We start from the raw sequence: 21,615 nt of genomic DNA on the forward strand, positions 1-21,615 counted from the left end.
TATCAGGCAGTCAGTTGGCACCAGAGAGGAAATGTCAAAATCTCACAAAGTGTTTAATTCAAAGGCAGCTTCAGTAAGTAATGTTTAAGAATTCAGACATTTAGTGTCACTAAATGTCAAATAATCTGTTTTTTTTTGTTCGATTTAAGTGATGAGCAGGATCTGAGTTCCCAAAAAACATCTGTTGTAGAGAGAAAATGTGTAAATCTGTAAAGTTTCATGTGTTTTAAGTGAACAAGCTGAAAAAAGGGTTTTAGGGTGGAAGGGAGGAAGGAAGGACAAAGGGAAGAAAGAAGGAGGGAGGGAGAAAGGAAAAGAAGGAAGGAAGGAAGTAAAGAAGGAAGGGAGGAAGGAAAAGGAAGGAAGAAGGAACAGTTAAAACAGAGGGGGTCAAAGGTTTTAGGGTTAGAAAAAGTTCAACCTTTTTTTTTGGACCTTTTTGTTGTCAGTTTTTCTTTTGATTTTTGATATATCTGCAGTGCAAAAGGCAGCTTCAGCAAGTCATGTACACACAATACAGGAGGAAGAGGAGGATGTAGAAGAAGGAGGAAGAGAAGGAGGAAGAAGAGAAGGAAGCGGAGGAAGAAGAAGAAGAGCAGGAGGAGGAGGAAGAAGAAGAGGAGGAATAAGGAGGAGGAGGAAGAAGAAGAGGAGGGAGAGGAGGAGGAGGAAGAAAAGGAGGAGGGAGAGGAGGAGGAGGAAGAAAAGGAGGATGAAGAAGAGGGAGAGGAGGAAGAAAAGGAGGAAGAGGATACAGTACATCTTAAAAGATTTCATACATTCAGTGTCACTAAAATGCCAAATAACCTTTTTTTTTTCTTTCTCTGAGTTTCTTAAAAAAAAAAAAAAAACATCTGTTGGAGTTTAAACTTTTCATTCGTCTCCATTTAAACGTAAACAAAAGAAACCCGGAGATGTTTTTTTTTTCTTTTTTTTTTAACCCAAGTACAAACAATTCATTTCACTCTATAGTGTCCTCAATGTTCTCCTTTTCTAAAACACAGAAAGCCTTATTCATCCTTTTTTTTTTCTCCTTTCTTCTTTTCTCCGAGCGTCTGCACATTTTCCGACCGGTGTAAGAAACAGTTCCTGCCTGTTTGAATCAAAACAACAAGCGAGAGGCCGCCGAGGAGGAGGGCTTAAATTGATTGAACCTCTTTTTTTCTTTTTTTTTGGTAAGAATTGAATTTGTGAGGATTGATTGGCTATCTGAGGCTGACTCGGACTCGGAGCAGGAAGGTTCGGATCTCCATCGGCTTCAAGGTGACCTCCCAGGCGGCAGCGGCGGAGGGGGCTTCGGAGTTCTTCGGCAGCGACTCAGCACCTAAGAAATAGTGACAGGAAGTTAAAAGGATTGTTAAACTCCTATAGAGCTATATGTGATCTCATATAACCTATATTAGGACTTTACTGTAATAAACCTCTTCTTTCCTTCCTTCCTTCCTTTCCTCTGTCCTTCTTGCCTTCCTTTTTTCTTTTCTCCCTCCTTTTCTCTTTCTTTCCCTCTTTCCTCTCCCCTACCTACCTACCTTCCTTCCTTCCTTTCCTACCTCCCTTCCTTCCTTTCCTACCTCCCTTCCTTCTTTCCTTTCCTCCTTCCTCCTCTCTTCTTTCCTTCCTTCATTTCCTCTCTCCCTCACTCCCTTCTTTCCTTCCTTCATTTCCTCTCTCCCTCACTCCCTTCATTTCCTCTCTCCCTCACTCCCTTCTTTCCTTCCTTCCTTCCTTCCTTCATTTCCTCTCTCCCTCACTCCCTTCTTTCCTTCCTTCATTTCCTCTCTCCCTCACTCCCTTCATTTCCTCTCTCCCTCACTCCCTTCCTTCTTTCCATCGTACCTTCCTTTCCTTTCCTCTGTCCTTCCTTCCTACCTTTCCTTTCCTCTGTCCTTCCTTCCTACCTTTCCTTTCCTCTGTCCTTCCTTCCTACCTTTCCTTTCCTCTTTCTTCCTTCCTTTCCTCTTTCTTCCTTTCTTTCTTTCTTTCTTTCCCATTCAACATTAGCAGAAGAAGAAACCTTATAAAAAAGGAGAAATCATTTTCCAGGATATCTAAAATCTTTTCCAGAACATTTGACCTTTTCTCTCATTTTCCAGGTTTTCCAGGAAGCGTCGGAGCCCTTGTTCTGGCCCACGAGCCTTATGTTTGCCACCCCTGCCTCCACGATTACTATCAAGACCATGAACCACTGCAGTGCATTTATGACTCATTATATTACATCGCCTGTTTAATTAGCCGCTGCAGGAAAACAGTCTTTACAGTTAAGTTGTCTGTAACGGAGCGGTGATTTACCTCCCTCGCAAAAAAGCATTATAAAAAAAAAAGCCATTGGTGGATTTCTTGTATTCTCTCTCTCTCTTCTCTCTTTTCTCTTTTATTCTGCTGTTCAAACCGAACCGAACACGATCCTCTTGGCTGTACGGAGCCAAGCGGTCCATCAGTGACTGGCAGCTCACCAAACAGCTGACGGAGGAGGAGACGAACACAGCGTCTTCTGGCTGCTTGATGTTCAGTTGTTTTTTTGTTTTTTTTAGGTAATTGTAAACTATTGGGGTAAAGTAAAGGTTGAGCTTTCTTCTAGTGTAGGGGTGTCAAACATGCGGCCTGTGGGCCAGAACCAGCCGGCCGAGGGGTGCTATCCGGCCCACTTTCCTTTCTGTGTTATTTTCCTTCCTTCCTTTCTTCCTTCCTTCTGTCCTTCCTTCCATCTGTCCTTCCTACCTTCCTTTCTTACTTCCTCCCTTTCTTCCTTCTGTTCTTCCATCTGTTCTTCCTTCCTTTCTTCCTTCCTCTGTTTTTTTCCATCTGTCCTGCCTTCTTTCCTTCCTTCCTTCTGTCTGTCCTTCCTACCTTTCTTCCCTCTTTCTTTTTGTCTGTCTTTCCTTCCTTCCTTCCCTTCTTATTTCCTTCCTTCTTTCCCTCCATCTTTTTAATGATCAGGCCCACATCAGATCAAATTGGTCTGTATGTGGCCGTTGAATGAAAATGAGTTTGACACCTCTGTTTTAGTGCCTTTGTCAAGCCAAAAATGGTGACTTTGCAAGAGGAAGAACCCTTTTTTAATTTAATGTCTCTGTCCTCTGGCTGTTTTTTCACTCCAGACTAAAGTTACTCTGAGCATTTTTAGGATTACTTGGAGTCAGTGTGCAGGTCTTACTCCTTTTCATTGCTGCTGATTTCTAATAACCTTTCACCTACTTATACTATAATATGTGTATAATGACATTACATGGTTTGTCTAAGGAAGTTAATGGCAGATAAAACCAGTTATTGGCCCCTTTAAGCTGTGTTTGAACCAGGCGGGGAGTTCTGGTCCTCTGAAATGAAGCCAATGCGGAAGTAACTTAGAGCTGCATTCTATCAAAAGGCCACCAGGGGGCGACCGTCTCTATACAAGTCAATGGAGAATTCACCAACTTCTCACTTGATTTCTAACCTCAGTAAACATTTTCAAAATGTGTTTATGGTCTCAATCGCTAGTTTAAAGCCTTCTTCAATGCAGTATGATGTTCATTTGGGACATTTTGGCCTCCCTGATTTTATATGTGACGATAAAGCAGGGTATGCATTAGGGCGTGGCTACGTCCTGATTGACAGGTTGATTGACCAATGTCCTTGAGATCCAGCCCTCGCAACCTATCGCTACTTCAAGGTACTAAAAAATAACACGGACATTATGATGCTCTGGACTTTCACTTGAGGAAATGTTCACAAATTTGGACCTCAGTGGATTTTAACCTCCTGATAAACCCCTGATCTAGACCGTGATGGGTGGATGGGTTCGTTACCTGTCTGCGCCGTCCAATCAAAACGTGTCATGTCGTCTTTCCACTGATTGGCCGACAGGTTCAGCTCAGAGGCTCCCAGCACCTCCAGAGTGGAAAACAGCTTCTACAGTCCGGTGAAAGAGGAGAGGTGATCCATCAGTATCACTATAAACCAACCTGTTTTATTATCTTTACTCATATTTGTCTTAACACTTATATACTGTTCATATTCTGACCAGTTACACATAATAATTAGTCTCAATAACAAACTTATGAACCACAAATCATTCATAAATATCTCATCAGTCACAGATGAACATGATTAATCCTTAATGAAGCTTTTAGAGAGCAGAATGAGTTATCAAAACTATATAAAAAACACTATACTATGATCTAATGTTTCATAAGTCAGGAGAAACTATGTCAGCAAATGATGTTAAATATGAAGAATGAATATTTTTGACATTTTTGAATATATTTATTTCTTTGTATGTTAAATTCGTCAAATTTGACCCTGAACAGCATGTAGAGCTAATTAATCAGTTAATCATCTATTATATTAAAAGTCAACTCACAGCTTAGCAGAGTTCAGGATTTTGTCTATTAATCACTCGATCAGGAGACATTACAATATAATCATGATATAAAAAAAAAATCAATATTAACCCTTAACATACTGTTCAGGGTCTAATTTAACCCATTTTTTAAGATATGAAAGAAGAAGAAAAAATATTTAAAAAATGTTCTTTTAGCCAGAAATGTAGACTTATCGTCATATGACCCAGAATATACATAAGACAACTTTCTAAAAATGTTTTAGTGCCACTGAAATCATATATAGAGACGAATTAAGAGGATACACTGAGAAAAGTCTGAATATGAACAGTATGTAACGGTTAAATTAGCACATATTTACGTATTTACTGTTGATATTTATTGATTTACGTCTCTTTTAATAACTGTTATCTGACTGAGTGATTTTAGTGAGTCTGACCTGCAGGTTGACGGTGACGGGCTGCGAGTTCACTTTACTCTCCCAGCTCTGAAACTGGTGCTCCAGTCTCAGCAGCACCAAGTCTTTGTCCCACTGGCTCAGTGTCAGCAGGTGGACAGCAGGGGGCAGCGCAGCCTGAAGCCCCGAGAACTACAGACACAAAAAAATATATAACATTACGGTCGTTATTAAAGTCAAATGGTTCATTCAAACACTGTTAACCAGATAGAGGACAAATAAATATCCTAATAATCCTAATAAATAAATACTACAGGGTGTATTTTGATTTCTTTCCTTTATATTTTATATTTCGGAGTAAGGGGATTGTGCTATGTGTCGCTAACTGGACCTCAAAACATGGCAGTATAAGTCAAGCTGAAGGACGCACAGCTGAGCCTGCTCTCCTGAGTAAAAATTAAAAATAAATAAATAAAATAAATGAGCACAGTGTCTGAAAATACAAATATGCACAAAAACAGGACAGCAGAAAAACCAGCAGAAAATTATTGACTTATTGGCTCCTGTTGTCCTCGAGTTAAGGAAGGAAAAGGAGGGGGGAAGGAATGAAGCAAGAAGGAAGGAAAGGAAGGAAAGGGAGGGGGGAAGGAATGAAGCAAGAAGGAAGGAAAGGAAGGAAAGGGAGGGGGGAAGGAATGAAGCAAGAAGGAAGGAGGAAGAAGGAAGGAAAGGGAGGGGGGAAGGAAGGAAGGAAAGGAAGGAAGGAAAGGAGGAAGAAGGAAGGAAAGGGAGGGGGAAGGAAGGAAAGGAGGGAGGAAGAAGGAATGAAGGGAGGAAGGTCGGGGTGAGGAAAGAAGGAAGGGAGGACGGAGGGAGGGAAGGAAGGAAGGAAAGGAGGGAGGAAGGATGGGAGGAGAGGAAGGAAAGGAAGGAAGGGAGGAAAGAGTGGATAGAAAGAAAGAGGAGAGAAGGAGGAGAGAAGGAGGAAGGAAGGAAGGGAAGACGAAGGAAGGAAAGGAGGGAGGAAGGAAGGAAGGAAGGAAAGAAGGAACAGTCAAAACAGACGGGGTCAATTTGACCCGGGAGAACGACAGGAAGGTTAAACTTGTGTAGTTTAACTATAAGTAGATATTTTATATAATATTTTACATTATTCTGAAGGCAAACAGTAAATTCTTGTCCAAAATCTTCTAAATTGTGCACACAGTGGCTCATGAAGTCCAATTTATGGTCAAAGGTCATTTTTACAGTATTAATACAACAGGTAGTCTGATTTATGCTTATTTGGATTATATAAAACATTATTTGCCTGCAGCCTCTTCATATTTAATCCACCTCTCACCTCTAGTTTAGTGTTCGGGTGCAGCTCTCCATTAGTGAACGTCAACAGCGGCTGCAGTACCACCTCCTGAGCCAGGGGGCGGTGTGCGTCGGCTGCGGCGGGCGGGCGTTCCAGGGAGAGCAGGAGGCGGCCGCGGACCACCAGCCCCTTGGGGAAGATGTGAGAGGTCTCATTGAGGGGCTCGGCAACGCCACGGACGTCATCGTACAGCAGCCGGCGGTGCAGCTGAGGACGGAGATTAAAGGCCGTGTAAAGTGAATTCAGACGTTTTCTTCTAAACACATTAAATAGGTCATAAGTGTATTTCTAAAAAAAGGTGTAAAAAGCATTTCAACCATTTAGATTTGAATTGTGGAGCTAGGCTTCACAAACTGTGTTTCAAGATTTCTGTGTTCAGGATAAAGTCGGCGTGTCTGAAAATCATTAGCATAAACCCGCTCCTGCTGCTGTAGAGGTATAAATACATTCAGCACACACCACTACTACTACAGTCTACAGTTAGCCAGTTAGCTGCCAAGCTAGCCGCCGAGCTAGCAGCCGAGTTAGCCACCAAGTTAGCTGTTGAGTTAGCCGCCGAGCTAGCAGCTGAAAGCTCTCAGACGTAGCGTCCAGTGACACTTGGTAGGGGGCGGGGCTTCAGTAGACTCAGCGGCCACGCCCACAGCATTTGGGAGCAGAGAAAGAGGCTGATTTTTACACAACTTTGAAGCCTAATTTCATATATTTGGCGATTTTTTTAATCATTCAAATTTAGCAGGGTGGTTAACAACACACTTTTCTGTGGTATGTCAAACTCAGAACACATATTTATTCTTACTTTACACTTTAAAGAGAGAGCGAGTCTGTTTCTGTGTTGTTGTTTGGTCTGATCAGTTTAAAATGGAGGATGAGCCTGCAGTGTGGTGCAGAACTGTGTGTGTGTGTGTGTGTGTGTGTGAATTAAAGTAATTTATATGTTGACAGTGATGGACTAAATGACTCTGTGTGTGTCTCTGACCATGATCTCCAGAGAGCCGTTATTGATGCTGCCTCCTCCTTGAGAGCGATCTGTCACCACAGTGAGTTGGTCCTCGTCATCCTGATAAGACACACACACACACACACACACACACACAAACACACAGACACACAGACACACAGACACACAGACACACAGACACACACACACACACACACACACACACACACACACAGACACACACACACACAGACACACACACACACACAGTTACTCAAGTAAGCTGAGAAGTGAAAAAGTACATATTATAAACTTCCTGGAGCAAAAAACGTGTGAGGAAAGAGTTGCATTTGGTTTATACTTGCACTAATATATTTATTTATTTATTTACTTCATAGCTGCATAACAGTGTTTGCACCATGAGGTTAATAAACTACATGCATGATGCTCAAATTTACACAAAAACATCTTTCCTTATGTAACATTCACTTAAGTTTCTTATTTAGTTTAGTTTCCAGCAGCTATTTTTACTGAAGCAATTAGAGCTGCAACGATTAGTCTATTAACCCTCCTGGTGTCCTCAGGTCAAGGAAGGACAGGAGGAAGGAAGGAAAGGAGGGAGGAGGGAAGGAGGAAAGGAATAAGGATGAAAAGAGGAAGGAATTTAGTGGAGAAGGAAGGAAGGAAGGAAGGAAGGAAGGTAGGTAGGAAGGAAGGAAAGGAGTAAGGACGAAAAGAGGAAGGAATTTAGGAGAGAAGGAAGAAAGGAAGGAAGGAAAGAAAGGAGTAAGGAAGGAAGGTAGGAAGGAAGGTAGGAACGAAGGAAGGAAGGAAGGAAGGAAAGGAGTAAGGACGAAAAGAGGAAGGAATTTAGGAGAGAAGGAAGAAAGGAAGGAAGGAAAGAAAGGAGTAAGGAAGGAAGGTAGGAAGGAAGGTAGGAACGAAGGAAGGAAGGAAGGAAAGAAAGGAGTAAGGAGGGAGGGAGGGAGGTAAGGAGGAAGGAAGGAAATGAGTAAGGAGGGAGGGAGGGAGGAAAGGAGGAAGGAAGGAAGGAAGGAAAGGAGTAAGGAGGGAGGGAGGAAGGGAAGGAGGGAGGAAGGAGGGAGGAAAGGAATAAGGATGAAAAGAGGAAGACATTTAGTGGAGAAGGAAGGAAGGAAGGAAGGAAAGGAGTAAGGACGAAAAGAGGAAAGAATTTAGGAGAGAAGGAAGAAAGGAAGGAAGGAAAGAAAGGAGTAAGGAAGGAAGGTAGGAAGGAAGGTAGGAACGAAGGAAGGAAGGAAGGAAGGAAAGGAGTAAGGACGAAAAGAGGAAGGAATTTAGGAGAGAAGGGAGAAAGGAAGGAAGGAAAGAAAGGAGTAAGGAGGGAGGAAAGGAGTAAGGAGGGAGGGAGGAAGGAAGGAAGGAAGGAAGGAAGGAAGGAAGGAAGGAAGGAGGAAGGAAAGGAGGAAAGGAGGAAAGAAAGAAGGAAGGGTGGAAGGAGGAGGGAGCAAAGAAAGAAGGGTGGAGGGGAAGGATGAAGGAAAAATTAAAAGAAAGACAGAAGAAGGAAAGAAAGAAGGAACAGTCAAAAGAGACGGGGTCAATTTGACCCGGGAGGACGACGGGAGGGTTATATTATTTGGCTTCTTGGAAGTTGTGATCATTTTTCATTTAATCAAGAATAATCAAATTAATCGATAAAGATAATAATCACTAGTAGCAGCTGTAGAGGTGATGTCATACTTCTAACACACACACCTTGATGAAAGCACGAGAGTTGATGGGGTAGTAGTTTCCAGCGATGGGCTCCGACTGCTTCAGGTGCCAAGTGGGCCTGAAGTCTTTCCTTTGGGACACACACACACACACACACACACACACACACACACACAGCTGTCAGATTATCCTTCTCTCACTTAAAGGACCAGTGTGTAGAGTTTAGTGACATCTAGTGGTGAAGTTACAGATTACAACCAACTGTTTCTATAATATCTCTTTAACCCTCCTGTTGTCCTCGAGTCAAGGAAGGAAGGGAGGAAGAAGGAATGAAAGGAGGGAGGAAGGAAGGAGGGAAAGAAGGAAGGAAGGAAAGGAGGAAGGAAGGAAGGTAGGAGAGAGTAAGGGAGGAAGGTAGGGGAGGGGAAAGAAAGAGAGAAGGAGTCAGGGAGGGAGGAAGGAAGGAGGGAAGGAAGGGAGGAAAGAGAGAGGAAGGAAAGAAAGAGAGAAGGAGGGAGGAAAGAAGGAACAGTCAAAACAGACGGGGTCAATTTGACCCGGGAGAACGACAGGAGGGTTAAATGAAGAGACAATGCTGGATATCGTTTAAAAAAGACAAAGTTTCTTACACTCTTTCTGATATTTAAAAGTGTGATAGTTGCGACCAGTTTGCATTGATATATTAACTTGAGCTATTAAGTTAAATAGTTTTTTGTTTTAGTTTATTTAGTTTATCCCTCCTTACTACTTTCCTTCCTCCCTTCCTTCTCTCCTTAATTCCTTCCTTCTGTCTTCCTTTCCTCCCTTCCTCCTTCCTCCTTTCCTTCCTTCCTTCCTTCTTCCCTTCTCTCATTAATTCCTTCCTCCTTCCATCCCTCCTTACTACTTTCCTTCCTCCCTTCCTTCTCTCCTTAATTCCTTCCTCCTTTCCTTCCTTCCTTCTTCCTTTCCTCCCTCCCTCCTTACTCCTTTCCTTCCTTCCTTCCTTCCTCCTGTCCTTCCTTGACCTGAGGATTATTGTATTAGCTGTTACCCAGGCAACGGCTACACTTCCTGGGGTCCAATAGTGATCTTACTAGCACATATTTTTCTCAATGGGCTTAAAGAGGCTCTTCATGCACTCTATAGATAATGGGCAGTTTAGACACTTTATGAACATGAACATCCTTTTAATTATGACTTCTATACAGGCCCATTCATTTTAGATTCCTATTTACTCATTTCAATTTGCACTAATTTGTTCTTGTCTTTTAAGATGACCAATATGTCGTTTTCTTATGTATGGAAGTGCAGAATTAAATTTTCAATAAAAGGAAATCTTGAATCTTGAATCTTGAATCTGAAGTCTGAGGTGAGCTTACTTTCTCTGCAGCACCTCTCGGCCGTTCGAGTCTGTGTAGAAGATTTCTGAAGTCTTGATGCTGGTGTCTAAACGAGTGATCACTTCTTTCCCCAGATCGTCACTGCAAGAGAAAGAAAGAGAGAAAAACAACAAACAAATAAATTAAGTATTTCTATTTCTATATTAACAACATATGAACTGGTTATGGCTCTACTTTAAGTAGTAAGGAGGGAGAGAAGGGAGGGAGGAATTAAGGAGAGAAGGGAGGGAGGGAGGAAGGAAGGAAGGGAGGAAGGAAGGAAGGGAGAGAGGAAGGAAAGGAGTAAGGAGGGAGGGAGAGAAGGGGGAAGGAATTAAGGAGAGAAGGAAGGGAGGGAGGAAGGAAGGAGGGAGAGAAAGGAAGGAAGGAAGGGAGGGAGGAAGGAAGGAAGGAAAGGAGTAAGGAGGGAGGGAGAGAGAGAAAGGAGAAAGAAAGGAAGGAAGGAAGGGAGGGAGGAAGGAAGGAATTAAGGAGAGAAGGAAGGAAGGAAGGAAGGAAGGAAGGAAGGAAGGAAGGAAGGAAGGAAAGGAGTAAGGAGGGAGGGAGAGAAAGGAGAAAGAAAGGAAGGAAGGAAGGAAGGAAGGAAGGAAGGAAGGAAGGAAGGAAGGAAGTGAGGAAAGAAGTATGGAAGGAGGGGAAGAACAAAGGAAAAATTAAGGAAAGAGGGAGGAAGGAAGGAAAGAAGGAACAGTCAAAAGAGAGATGGGGTCAATTTGACCCGGGGGGACGACAGGAGGGTTAATACTCACTTCCATTGAATATATTAATATACTTTACACTCACTCGATGGGAATCGGCCCGATCGTCCACTCCAGCTCCAGAGCTCTGCTGTCAGCGTAGAGACGAACCACCTGAGAGGCCCAGGGAGAAAACCACTGCCTCACCTCCTGCACCACCGAGGTCTGAAGGGAGGGTTGGGGGGGGGGGGGGGGGGGCAGAGGAGGGGTAGTATATAAATACATGAGTCAATTCATACTTCAACGAAGGAAGGAAGGAAGGAAGGAAAGGAGTAAGGAGGGAGGGAGGAAGGAAGGAAGGAAGGAAGGAAAGAAGTAAGAAGGGAGGGAGGAAAGGAGGAAGGAATTAAGGAGAGAAGGAAGGGAGGAAGGAAAGTAGTAAGGAGGGAGGGAAGGAGGAAGGAATTAAGGAGAGAAGGAAGGAAGGAAGGAAGGAAAGAGGGAGGAAAGGAAGAAGGGAGGAAGGAATTAAGGAGAGAAGGAAGGGAGGAAGGAAAGTAGTTAGGAGGGAGGGAAGGAGGAAGGAATTAAGGAGAGAAGGGAGGGAGGAAGGGTGGAAGGAAGGAAGGAAAGGAGTAAGGAGGGAGGGAGGAAAGGGGGAAGGAATTAAGGAGAGAAGGAAGGGAGGAAGGAAAGTAGTAAATTAACTTTAATTAAACTTGACGTGACGTTGAGATATTCTCTACCTGAACCGTCTCAGTCTTGGCCGTCTTGCTGATGATAAAAGGCGTGGAGGAGTTCGGTCTGAAGATGTAGGCGCCTGAAGGCTGGTTGCTATGTGAATTGTTCCCGTCACTGGCGTTATACCTGAAAACATCCAACACACACACACACACACACACACACACACACACACACATACACATTAACAACAAAGGCTGGGAGTTCTGGTCCTCTGAAATGAGGCCAACGCGGAAGTAACTTAGAGCTGCATTCTATCAAAAGGCCACCAGGGGGCGACCGTCTCTATACAAGTCAATGGAGAATTCACCAACTTCTCACTTGATTTCTAACCTCAGTAAACGTTTTCAAAATGTGTTTATGGTCTCAATCGCTAGTTTAAAGCCTTCTTCAATGCAGTATGATGTTCATTTGGGACATTTTGGCCTCCCTGATTTTATATTTGATGATAAAGCAGGGTATGCATTAGGGCGTGGCTACGTCCTGATTGACAGGTTGATTGCCCAATGTCCTCGAGACCCAGCCCTCGCAACCATAGCAACCTCCCTGCTCCGCCCATGGCTCCGCCTCATGCCCATATAAGTAGAATCCGTGTTTTTATTTTTCCCAGCATGCACCTGAAATTTTCAAGATGGTGCTGCCTAGATCCGAAACTATTGGCTTCCGAGCAGCAGTCCAGACTTTTATACAGTCTATGGTTTTAACAGTGTGTGTTACTGTCGGAGAAATACTAACCAATAGAAATTCTGCGTCAGCTTCACGGTCTGTTTGGTCTCCAGGTTGCTGAGGCTGCTCAACAGGCCGGTGTCGGGGTCAAAGGTCACTTGTAGGTACTGGAGGAGAGAATACAACTTAGTTTAACATCACAATAAATGACTTTGAACAATCCTAACTCTATTTTTATGCTTCTTATTTTTATTTTCCTATCTTTAAAGCATTATTCCCCTAATATTTAAACATGTGAAGACCTTGTTCTGGATGGCTGTGGGTGTGCGGGGCTGCGTGGAGGCGGGTGGAGGCCCGCTCTGAAGCAGGGAGACAGAGTAGGTGCTGTAGCCCAGAGGAGGAGCCTGCACCTGGAACACCAGCTCGTTCACAGCGGAGCCTCGGTTCTTCCTCACATCCTGAGTGACGCTGGACACTGGAACCACCTGGGAAAAATGACACAGAGAGGCTGTTTTTTAAAAATGTATTCCCAGTTTTTTTTTAAAAGGATTAATCTGAATTCTTTAGGATCTAGATTATATTTTATAAAATCCTGTCTTCATCATTTTTGGCATCTTATATTGACTTTTCATTTAAGATGTGTCATTTTCTGGCACATCTTGTTATGGATTAGCTCATGCTGCATGCTGCCAAACACACACACACACACACACACACACACACTGGCCTTGCAGTCCACAGACTTCCCGTTAGCATCAGACACCGCATATGCTGATCCGTTGACTGGAAGCCTCACCGGCCAAGTGACGGGCCGAACGAGAGGGTTGTACACATTGACTGAGAACTGAGAGACAGATGTGGGTTTAAGTATCATTATTTATATTTAAAACAACTCAGATTAAATCATATTAACTTTATAAAGATGTGATATAATGAAGCTGAAGCACATGCATTTTAATTTTGAGTGTTTACATATTTACACACGTCTTGTAGGGCTGCTCGATTATGGAAAAAAATCATAATCCCGATTATTTAGGTCAAAATTGAAATCACGATTATTAAAACGATTTTTTTTTTAAACTTTAGAAACATGCTGCATTTATTGTCCATTCAGCTTAATACATTTTCTCTCCCAGCAGCAGCCTTTTATCTGCCGCTTAACGCAACACACAGCAGGAAATGTGCAGAGATATTAGTGCTGAGCTGGTTACCATGACGATAGTTCACACAACACTTCCTGGTTTTTAATAATTAGTCAGTAAACTCAGCATCGTCTGACGCAGGCTGGAAACACTTTTACTTACAGTTAAAACATTTCGCTGTGTGTTTCAGCTTCTGTCAAACTCACAGAGCTGCGGAGGCTTCCGGTGGCTTCCTGTCTAAGCTTTTCAAAATAAAACCTTTGTTATTGAGCGCTATCTCCTTATTATTAAAAATCGTTTCCCCTCGATTTTATTAGTTTTGAACTCTTAAAATCGTAATCACAATCAAATTTTGATTAATTGAGCAGCCTTAATGTCTTGTGAGTTTGTATAGACTTCGTGTGTGTGTGTGTGTGTGTGTGTGTGTGTGTGTGTGTGTGTGTGCGTCTCACCTTTTTGCTGGACTCAGTGAGAGGACACACACTAATGTTGAGGTTGTCACAGTAGATTCGCTCCGCAGTTGAGCCGCTCAGAGCAGCCAGACTGTTACTGACCAAAATCTGGAAGGAGCAAATAAAATACATCATATCATCTCCAATAAAAAATACAACAGGCACATTAAAAAAAAGGACACAAAATAATACAACAGGTCATTTCAGTTACAGTTAAAGCGTTTAATTGGTAATAACTCACATTTCGGCTTGGCTGATAATTCCCATAACGCAAAAAATGTGGCTTATCCAATTTTAGAGCTTTATTTGAAAAAACAACAAGTAATCTCTCCTTCATCTTAAACAGAAGATACATAGAGAGCCAAAATAGCTTTAGCTCACATGACACTCCTTTAACCTTTGTGTCGTCCTCCCGGGTCAAATTGACCCGTCTGTTTTGACTGTTCCTTCTTTCCTTCTTTCTTTCCTTCCTTCCTTCCCTCTTTCTTTCCTCCACCCTTCCTTCTTTCTTCTGTCCTTCTTTCCTTCCTTCCTCTTTTCCTTCCTTCTCCCTCCCTTCCTTCCTTCTTCCTACCTCCCTCCTTTCCTTCCTCCCTTCCTTTCTCCCTCCTTTCCTTCCTTCTTCCTACCTCCCTCTTTTCCTTCCTTTCTCCCTCCCTCCTTTCCTTCTTCCTCCCTTCTTCAACGAGATAAAGCCTTGAGTTTGAAATACCTGACAGTGCTGCCAGCCTTTAGCAAGCCTCCTGGCGTAGTCGTTGGCAACATGTTGCTTCTCGGTGCCTGACACTGCGTCGTGGTGCTGAGCCACCGCCATGGCTTTCTCTGCCAAGGAAAACACAGAAGCAACAGTCAGGAGCAAAGCGTTTGTTTGTTTTCAGTCGTGTTTATTGGTTGTGATACTATAACAATGATACTGAGAATAAATTATATTTGGGGAGTTGTTCATTTCTCTGTTTAACCCTCATGTTGTCCTCGAGTCAAGGAAGGAGTAGAGGAAGGCAGGATGGAGGGAGGGAGGGAGGAAGGATGGAAGGGAGGAAGAAGGAAGGAAAGGAGGGAGGGAGGAAGGACAGAAGGAAGGACGACGGACAAAATAAGGAAGGAAGGTAGGAGGGAGGAAGGATGGAAGGGAAGAAGAAGGAAGGAAAGGAGGGAGGGAGGGAGGACGGAAGAGAGGAAGAAGGAAGGAAAGGAAAGAATGAAGGACGACTGACATAAGAAGGAAGGAAGGTAGGAGGGAGGGAGGGAGGAAAGAAGGAAGGAAAGGAGGGAGGAGGGAGGGATGGAAGGGAGGGAGGGAGGAAGGATGGAAGCGAGGAAGAAGGAAGGAAAGGAGGTTGGAAACTATTTCTCCTAAGTTATAAATGTGACCACTAGGGGGAGATACAACAGCTTTACTCCCCATGAATGATGTTTTACAGCAAAAATGAGAAAACTCCAAATCTCACTCATGGTGTCGCTGTCGCCTTCCCCAAAGGGTCCCTTCGTGGAGGCCGGACCACCGAGTACCTCCAGCTGGTTACACGTCTGTACAAAAAACAGTCGCACAGTTACAACAGGACTTTATATGTGATTGTTACCAGAACAACGAGACAGCACAGTCTCTCTAAGGACTTCAGGTTAGTGGCAGTATTTCCGTGTTAGCATTAATGGATCTCAGTGCTGCATCTGACACGGTTGACCACAACACATTACTAAATTGACTGGAAAACTGGGTGGGATTTTCTGGCACAGTGCTAAACTGGGTTGAATCCTACCTAAAGGACAGGAGCCATTTAGTGTCAATATGTAATCACACATCTGAATGGACAAAAAAGACAGACTGAGTTCACGAAGGCTCCATTCTTGGTCCTTGTGTTCAATTTCTACATGCTCAGCTAGAAAAACAAAACAAAATATCTTACCATAATGATGCAGACGACATAGAAATGTACATAACTTTCAAATTTTACAACATCAAACATTCACTTCTGTTTATTCCTGTGTAAGCTTTATCTGTTGAATGAAGTCAAAATAACATCAGTATTGATTGCTGAACGCTGTAATAAGATGTTTAGATGTGTCTGCGTCATGAGTGGTGGGGGTGGGGCCTGGCTGATATGGTTTGTCCTCCCTCCCTCCATAGATTGTTAGATGCATGTATTTATATGCATGCATATGAATATATTCATAGTTCTATGATGGTACAGCAATGCACTGAGCATTTAATCTCATCCTGATGTTTAAACTCTGTTTGTTCATTTCTGCACTCTGTACTGTAGAGCTGGACAACTGTTTCAGCTTTTACAGTTATAACAGTTACCCCTCCCTGTGAGCACTTATCGATACTTCTTCTATTTTAGCTGTTTACAGTAATTCCCCATATTTCATGTTCTGCATTTCTTTGTCGTTTTCACACTTAACTAAGCAGCAACTTGACTAAAGAACTAAGACTGCTCTTGTTAAGGTACAGTCCTAAACTGGTTTGAATCTTACCTGAAGGACAGGGGTCATTTTGTGTCAATAAGTAATTACACATCTGAGTGGACAAAAAAGACACGCTGAGGTCACCAAGGCTCAAAATATCTAATATCTTACCATAACTTTGCAGAGGGCGCTCTCTCTCTCTCTCTCTCCCTCTCTCCCTCTCTCTCTCTCTCTCTCTCTCCCTCTCTCTCTCTCCCTCTCTCCCTCTCTCTCTCTCCCTCTCTCTCTCTCTCTCTCTCTCTCTCTCTCTCTCTCTCTCTCTCTCTCTCTCTCTCTCTCTCTCTCTCTCTCTCTCTCTCTCTCTCTCTCTCTCTCTCTCAGAACAGAGCTTGACAAGGAAGAGTTTGAGATGTCTTTAAATCTCCTCTCAGTTGATCACATGTGTAATATTTAAATATGAGAGTATGGGAGTAAATGTGATTTTGGTTGTAATGACTCTTTGAACCTGAGATTACCTGCAGATTGCTGTTGCTGATCCTTTCGTATCGTTTCAGCGCCGGTCGGCTGGTGAAGTAGCCGGTCCAGAAATCATGAGAATCGTCTGCGTACGGGAAGAAATCATCCGTCTTCAAAGCCCTTATGTAGAAGAAAAGAAATTTAAACAAAAATACACACAAAATATCTCTTCATACTGTGGTTGAGGGTTCATCTTGAGCCTTTCCTTACTCATTTAAAAGTTGATACTACCATGTAAGGTTTGCTCTGTGCAGCTCCTGGAGGTAACAGGAAGGCGTAGAGTAGAGTACGTTGATCTTGCTGCCGTTTGTCTGCAGGGCGTTAACGTAGTGGATGAGCTTGTCCAGGTTCTTGTACCACAGGTTGGCGTTCTCATACTGGAAGTCTGAGCCCATGGTCATGATGATGTGATTGGTCTTATACACCAAAGCCTGAGAGATGGGGAAAATGAAGAGGAGGAAGAGAAAAAAAAGAGATAATCAAACACATGTGAATGTCATGTTTTGAGTTTATTGTTTGGTTAGACAGAACGGACATAAAATATATCAAATTCATGAAGATTTAACAATTCATACAGCTGCTACAGATGTTTGCCTACCTGATTTCCCAATAATAGCTGTGCTTAGCCTAAGCCCACCCCTGCTGCTGTAGAGGTATAAATACACACTACTAATACTACTACAGTCTACAGTTAGCCAGTTAGCTGAGCTAGCCGCCGAGCCACCAGCTGAGCTAGCACATAGATAGACTGTATATAAGAAGAGCTAGCAGCTGAGTTAGCAGCAGAAAGCTCTCAGACCTAGCGTCCATGTTTCTGGTAGAGGTGGTGACTTTGATTGACAGGTGACACTTGGTAGGGGGCGGGGCTTCAGCGGACTCGGCGGCCACGCCCACAACGTTTGGGAGCAGAGAAAGAGGCTGATTTTTACACAACTTTGAAGCCTAATTTCATATATTTGGCGATTTTTTTAATCATTCAAATTTGGCAGGGTGGTTAACAACACACTTTTCTGTGGTATGTCAAACTCAGAACACATATTTATTCTTACTTTACAAGGACTTTAAGTTTTTCAGCATTGCCACGTTTCCACATCTAATCATATACCATCACACAGTTAAAATGTTCTATTAAATCTATTCTTCATCTATGTTACTGTTGAAATAAATCATGATGCTGACAATTTATTGGCTAAGGCTTTTCACTTTAAGATAAAAAAATACTCTGCTTTGAATCATATTTGTGTCCAATATAATTTTGCCACGATAAAGTTCAATTCAAATCCTTCAATAATCTGATGGAGGAGGAAGAGGAGGTGGAGGAAGAAGAGGGGGAAGAGGAGGAAGAGATTATTTTAGCTATAATCTTAATTAACTTTATGTATGTTTTGTCTTTGTTACACACACAGGAGTGATGTGTGTTAATGTTTAGTTGAGTGTGCGGTTTTAAGTGTGTCTGACCTGATTTTTGGCGATTTCGATGAAGCGCATAACCACATCATCCACATTATAATCCTCGAGGTCGGGGTCGTCTCTGATCGGCGGGTCGTCACAGGACTGGTCCCAGCAGAAGCCCGGGGGGGGGTTGTACCCATTAGGAAGGATCCCTGGTAGGTGAGGGGTAAAGTTCAAAAGGTCACATTTTATGACATGATGATGATATTTGGGTGAAGCAGCCCTTTAGTAACGGTTTATTACCGGTAAAGAGGTCGGCCATCGGTGGCGTGAGGCTGTCGGACGCTCTCCACAGAAGCTCCTGCTCCTTATCGATCATCCTGCGAGTGCGGTCCTGGTAGTCAAGACGACCGAAGAAGAAGCCGTCGTATCCCATCTGGAACAAGACACACATGTGGAGTTAGTTTATTTTCCAAACTAGTTTCAACTCTTTCTTTTTTTCACATTTTTTATTATATAAGATAAGTTTTTTAAACCAGTGAAATTATTCTATTTTTTTTTTTAAATATGCGGTTTCAGACACACAAAACATTAGAAAAAGGTAAAATAGCAGAATATATAACTGGAACAAAGCAGAGCAACAAATATATTTATACAAAAGCAACAATCATATATATTTGATATTAATGCCCATAAATTGGTCTCAATTTGTTCTTTGTTTTTTTATTAATTAATTTTTTATTTTGTTCTGTCTTATTATCAGCTCGTCAATCAACTACCTGTAAAGCACTTAGAGCTAGGCTTGTCTGTATGAAAGGTGCTACATATACACAGTATAAAGTTTGATTCATTGATTCATTGATAAATAAATATTATATTTCCAAATTGAATATTTATCAAAAACAACCTTCTAATATATATATGTCTAGTTTCCATGTGTGCTTTTAGAATATTAGATGTTAGCTTTACTTATTCCTGACTATTAAAGCTCATAAAACATGAGTTTCTTGGTCTATTTGCACATTAAACAACGTCTAGTTACCATGTGGAGACTTTGACCACTAGTAGTACGATGGAGCAATGTTTTTACACTTTGTTTGTACTGTTCACATGAACTCACTCAAACTTTCAGGTGAGATATTCCTGCTACTAGTTTCAATATGATCTTATTTATCAACAGGTGGCTGTAGTAGCACAAAGAAGTGTAGCTACGCGTCAATAAAAGGCAGGAAATAAGAAAAATGTGACTAAAAATGTGGATTTAAACCATTTATGATTTAAGACATTCAAAAAATTGGCTTAGCAGATATTTACAATAAACATTCAAGTCAAACCTCAAAGATACACACTGAATATAATATAACTTGGTACTTGGTTTGTTTAACACCTTGTGCTTCACTTAAAAAAAGTTCTTTAGGGACAATATTTTTACTATAATTGTTTTTTTGTTTTTTTTAAATCTTACAGTTAAATACAGTTTGTTTTTATGTAAAGCACATTGGAGTTGCCCATAGGTATGACATGCACTATATAAATAATGGTAAATAAATAATGCTTGTCTCTGGTCTTCGACTTGAGCTAAGCTACCTGTGCAAACATGGAGGCGTGTTCCCGGGCGTGACCGAAAGGGTCGATGTGCCAGGCGACTCGGGGGCGACCGCAAACCCCAAAAGTCTCATTGAGGAACCTCAGACCCATGGTCATCTGGTCGATAACGGCGCTGTAGTGCGTAGTGGCCTCATCACTCATGCACCAGCCGCCATTCACAAACTCAAGACGGCCTGGAGGAAGACGAGGAGGAGGAGGAAGAAGAGGAGGAGAGGAAGAAGAGTTTAACAGATTATGGAGTGAAATCTGTTCAGTGTAAAAGTTAAAGTATAAGTCTACAGTATTGATTCGCGTACCTTCGTTAACCAGCTGTTTGACAGTCTGCTGCATGCTGGAGCTCTGCCGTTTCCACCAGCGGTAGAAGAAAGCCGTCTCCACGTAGATAAACCTCCTGTCTGGATTCTTCAACAGCTGGTCCACCACCGAGTCCAGGATGTACTGCACGCCCGCATGCTGGATGTCGTTACGGTCTACGAACACACACACGGAGAAAAATACACAATAAAATGCATTCTTCTTTTAAAAATATTGTCCTACTACAGCTCTTAGTTTTCTTTTAACCCCCAAAATAAACTTTTCAACATTTTTACAGTGTCTCCAAAAATATATGAACTCCGTTTCAGCTCCTTCAACAAGATGAAGTGTGAATAAAACACCTCCTGGTGGACAGTCTGAGTAACTGCACCCACTGTGACATTTACACTCTATGAATAAAACACCTCCTGGTGGACAGTCTGAGTAACTGCACCCACTGTGACATTTACACTCTATGAATAAAACGCCTCCTGGTGGACAGTCTGAGTAACTGCACTCACTGTGACATTTACACTCTAAATGACCAAAAGTAGAGTTTTAGTCTCTTTTTCATCTGATATGTTTTTAGTTCTTCCAGTTTTGTGTGACATTACAACACTTTAACAAACTATCACTAAATTATAGAAGTGCATCTTTAGTTAATTAGACCCAAATTATCTTATATTTAAGTTATGTGGAAATCCAAAATGTGAGGCTTAAGTTGTTGCATTGATATGAAGTAATTCCAACAGCAAAAAAGACATTTGTTACATCACTTTGTTACAGGTTTAACTCATTTACATGTTCAATAATTAGATGTAACATAGCTTTGAGAAAAAAGATGTTTTAATGGCTACAAAACTTAAAGAAATGTGATTTTTAAAATACAAATCTCTCTTTCTTTTTCCCCACCTTAAAACTAAAAACACCCATGCTCATATTATAGTATTAGATTGTGCATGAACATGAGCTTCTGCATCTTCTTACATAATCTCACAGACCCATTATATCTTAATATTAGTTATGTGGAAATCCAAGATGTGAGGCTTAAGTTGTTGCATTGATATGAAGTAATTCCACCAGCAAGGTTTAACTCATTTACATGTACAGTATCTAAATATAATCATATTTATAGTAGCTTTAAGCAAAAAACAAACAAATATGAGTACAGATATTTTAGTGGCTACAAATGTGACATTTCCCACTTGACACATCTATTTTTTCTTATTCCTTAAAACTCAAAACCATAATGTTTACACTGTAGTATTAGATTGTGCATAAACATGGGCTTCTACCTCTTCTTACATAATCTCACATAAACTAACAATCAGAGGTCAGGAGCAGCTGATGGTCACCTGAAGGACACAAAAGCTGTCCAGCTATAATAAAACCAGACATGTGATGTGTTGAAATATACGAGCTATTCACTCAATGTCACTCAAACTGTAAAAGTTATTATTACCGTGTTTGTTTGGCAATAACATAATGAGATCATGTGAGAGCTGCAGAGAGCATTAAAATTCAGGTTGTCTGTTTAACCCTCCTGTTGTCCTTGAGTCAAGGAAGGGAGGGAGGGAGGAAGAAGGAAGGAAGGAAAGGAGGGAGGGAAGAAGAAGGAAGGGAGG

General features: G+C 42.0%; 1 protein-coding gene across 2 annotated transcripts in view; it reads right to left on the reverse strand.

The window, feature by feature from the left end:
• Positions 1-665: 665 nt before the first annotated feature.
• Positions 666-21,615, reverse strand: part of man2b1 (mannosidase, alpha, class 2B, member 1) — a 24,033-nt gene continuing 3,083 nt past the window's right edge. Inside the window, exons 4-24 of one of the 2 annotated variants that reach the window (XM_053339430.1) lie at positions 19,993-20,166; positions 19,676-19,869; positions 18,392-18,524; positions 18,155-18,300; positions 16,928-17,127; positions 16,696-16,816; positions 15,223-15,301; positions 14,487-14,596; positions 13,775-13,882; positions 12,908-13,024; positions 12,483-12,665; positions 12,250-12,347; positions 11,520-11,640; positions 10,880-10,998; positions 10,076-10,177; positions 8,757-8,844; positions 7,056-7,136; positions 6,059-6,283; positions 4,759-4,908; positions 3,786-3,888; positions 666-1,324 (exon numbers count right to left, since the gene is read on the reverse strand). In XM_053339430.1, coding sequence (XP_053195405.1) covers positions 1,206-1,324; positions 3,786-3,888; positions 4,759-4,908; positions 6,059-6,283; positions 7,056-7,136; positions 8,757-8,844; positions 10,076-10,177; positions 10,880-10,998; positions 11,520-11,640; positions 12,250-12,347; positions 12,483-12,665; positions 12,908-13,024; positions 13,775-13,882; positions 14,487-14,596; positions 15,223-15,301; positions 16,696-16,816; positions 16,928-17,127; positions 18,155-18,300; positions 18,392-18,524; positions 19,676-19,869; positions 19,993-20,166 — 2,771 coding nt within the window. In that variant the 3' untranslated portion in view covers positions 666-1,205. Of the gene's footprint in view, positions 1,325-3,783; positions 3,889-4,758; positions 4,909-6,058; positions 6,284-7,055; positions 7,137-8,756; positions 8,845-10,075; positions 10,178-10,879; positions 10,999-11,519; positions 11,641-12,249; positions 12,348-12,482; positions 12,666-12,907; positions 13,025-13,774; positions 13,883-14,486; positions 14,597-15,222; positions 15,302-16,695; positions 16,817-16,927; positions 17,128-18,154; positions 18,301-18,391; positions 18,525-19,675; positions 19,870-19,992; positions 20,167-21,615 lie in introns of both variants that reach the window. The other variant, XM_053339438.1, reaches the window with a different exon arrangement.

The sequence above is a fragment of the Scomber japonicus genome, chromosome 2 (genome assembly GCF_027409825.1).
Source record: "Scomber japonicus isolate fScoJap1 chromosome 2, fScoJap1.pri, whole genome shotgun sequence".
Lineage (NCBI taxonomy): Eukaryota > Metazoa > Chordata > Actinopteri > Scombriformes > Scombridae > Scomber > Scomber japonicus.